The sequence below is a fragment of the Gavialis gangeticus genome, unplaced genomic scaffold (genome assembly GCF_001723915.1).
Source record: "Gavialis gangeticus isolate Ggan-Ray unplaced genomic scaffold, GavGan_comp1, whole genome shotgun sequence".
NCBI classification, from domain to species: Eukaryota; Metazoa; Chordata; order Crocodylia; family Gavialidae; genus Gavialis; species Gavialis gangeticus.
Window position 1 is genome coordinate 42,675,457 of NW_017729031.1, and position 1,075 is coordinate 42,676,531.

Here is a 1,075-nt window from a genome sequence, read left to right on the forward strand (position 1 = left end):
ACAGCTGGGCCCTGCTTACCAGTCCCACACCTCAACTTGGAGGCAGGCAGTGCTCTGAGTCCCCCACGCTTCCTCCCAGGGGCTGGCCCAGAGGGAGCTCCACTGCCCAGTGCCAGCTGTGGTGGCTGCTGGGGGGGCCCCAGCCCCAGGGCTGGGCTGGGACCCCTCCCCAGCAGCCGGGGCAGCTCCTGCCATGTTTCCCCTCCAAGCCCTGCCTGGGAAAGCTGCCCACCCGGCTGGGGAGCACAAAGCAGGGGCAGACCTAGTGCCTTCCTGCCTCAGAGATGGGGCAAGGACACTAGGTCTCTCCCCTCCACCCCCATCCAGCCCCTTGCAGGGGCAGCTGGGAGCTTCCTCTGCTCTCCCCACCCAGGGCATGGGATGGGGACGAGGGGAGTCCCTGCCCACACGCCCAAGCAGAGGCCACTCACAGCAAACTGTCGGAGACAACAGGTTCAATTGGACGCAGCAGGTACAGACTGCAACACCCCCGTGCCTGGGCCGGGGCACTGCCAGCCACTGCCCCCCACCCCAGGCTGGCAGGAGCCCTGAGCGGCACCACACCCCCTCCCCATAGCCCAGCCCATGACACTTCCCAGGCGGCTGCGGGGATGCGCCGGCCCCTGTGCGATGTACAAGCAGCCCCGGCAGGCGCTGGGCACTCAGGGAGGCGCTGGGTCCTTCTCGGTGCCGCGGTCCTTGCTCTCGGCATCAGTGTCAGCCCCAGCCTGCTGCTGCAGCCACATCCCAGCATACACACCACCACGGCGCACCAGGTCTTCATGCCTGTGGAGACGCGGGGCATGAGGCTCCCGGCAGAGCTGGGGGGCAGCGGGGAGCAGCAACGTGGGTGCAGGGGCCTCACCTGCCTCGCTCCACAACGCGCCCATCCTTGAGCACCAGGATCTGATCCGCACCCATCACGGTGGAGAGTCTGAGGGACCAGGACAGAGCTTGGACTAAGGGTCCCAGCACCCGGCCCTGCTCCCCAAGCACCCCACTGCGCCTGCGACACTGCATGGTAAGACTGCAGCAGTCTCTCCTTAGACACGGCCCACCCACCCACCCAGCCCCG

General features: G+C 67.8%; 2 protein-coding genes across 2 annotated transcripts in view; both read right to left on the minus strand.

The window, feature by feature from the left end:
• ABCB6 (ATP binding cassette subfamily B member 6 (Langereis blood group)) overlaps window positions 1-1,075 on the minus strand; it is a 24,662-nt gene that overhangs the window by 1,612 nt on the left and 21,975 nt on the right. The window lies entirely within an intron of this gene.
• Window positions 467-1,048, minus strand: LOC109301481 (ATP-binding cassette sub-family B member 6, mitochondrial-like). The gene is made up of 2 exons (XM_019522668.1): window positions 866-1,048; window positions 467-786 (listed from the first exon to the last, which is right to left on the minus strand). Exons 1-2 carry the CDS (start codon window positions 1,018-1,020, stop codon window positions 663-665), a joined length of 279 nt encoding a protein of 92 aa, XP_019378213.1. The 5' UTR covers window positions 1,021-1,048; the 3' UTR covers window positions 467-662.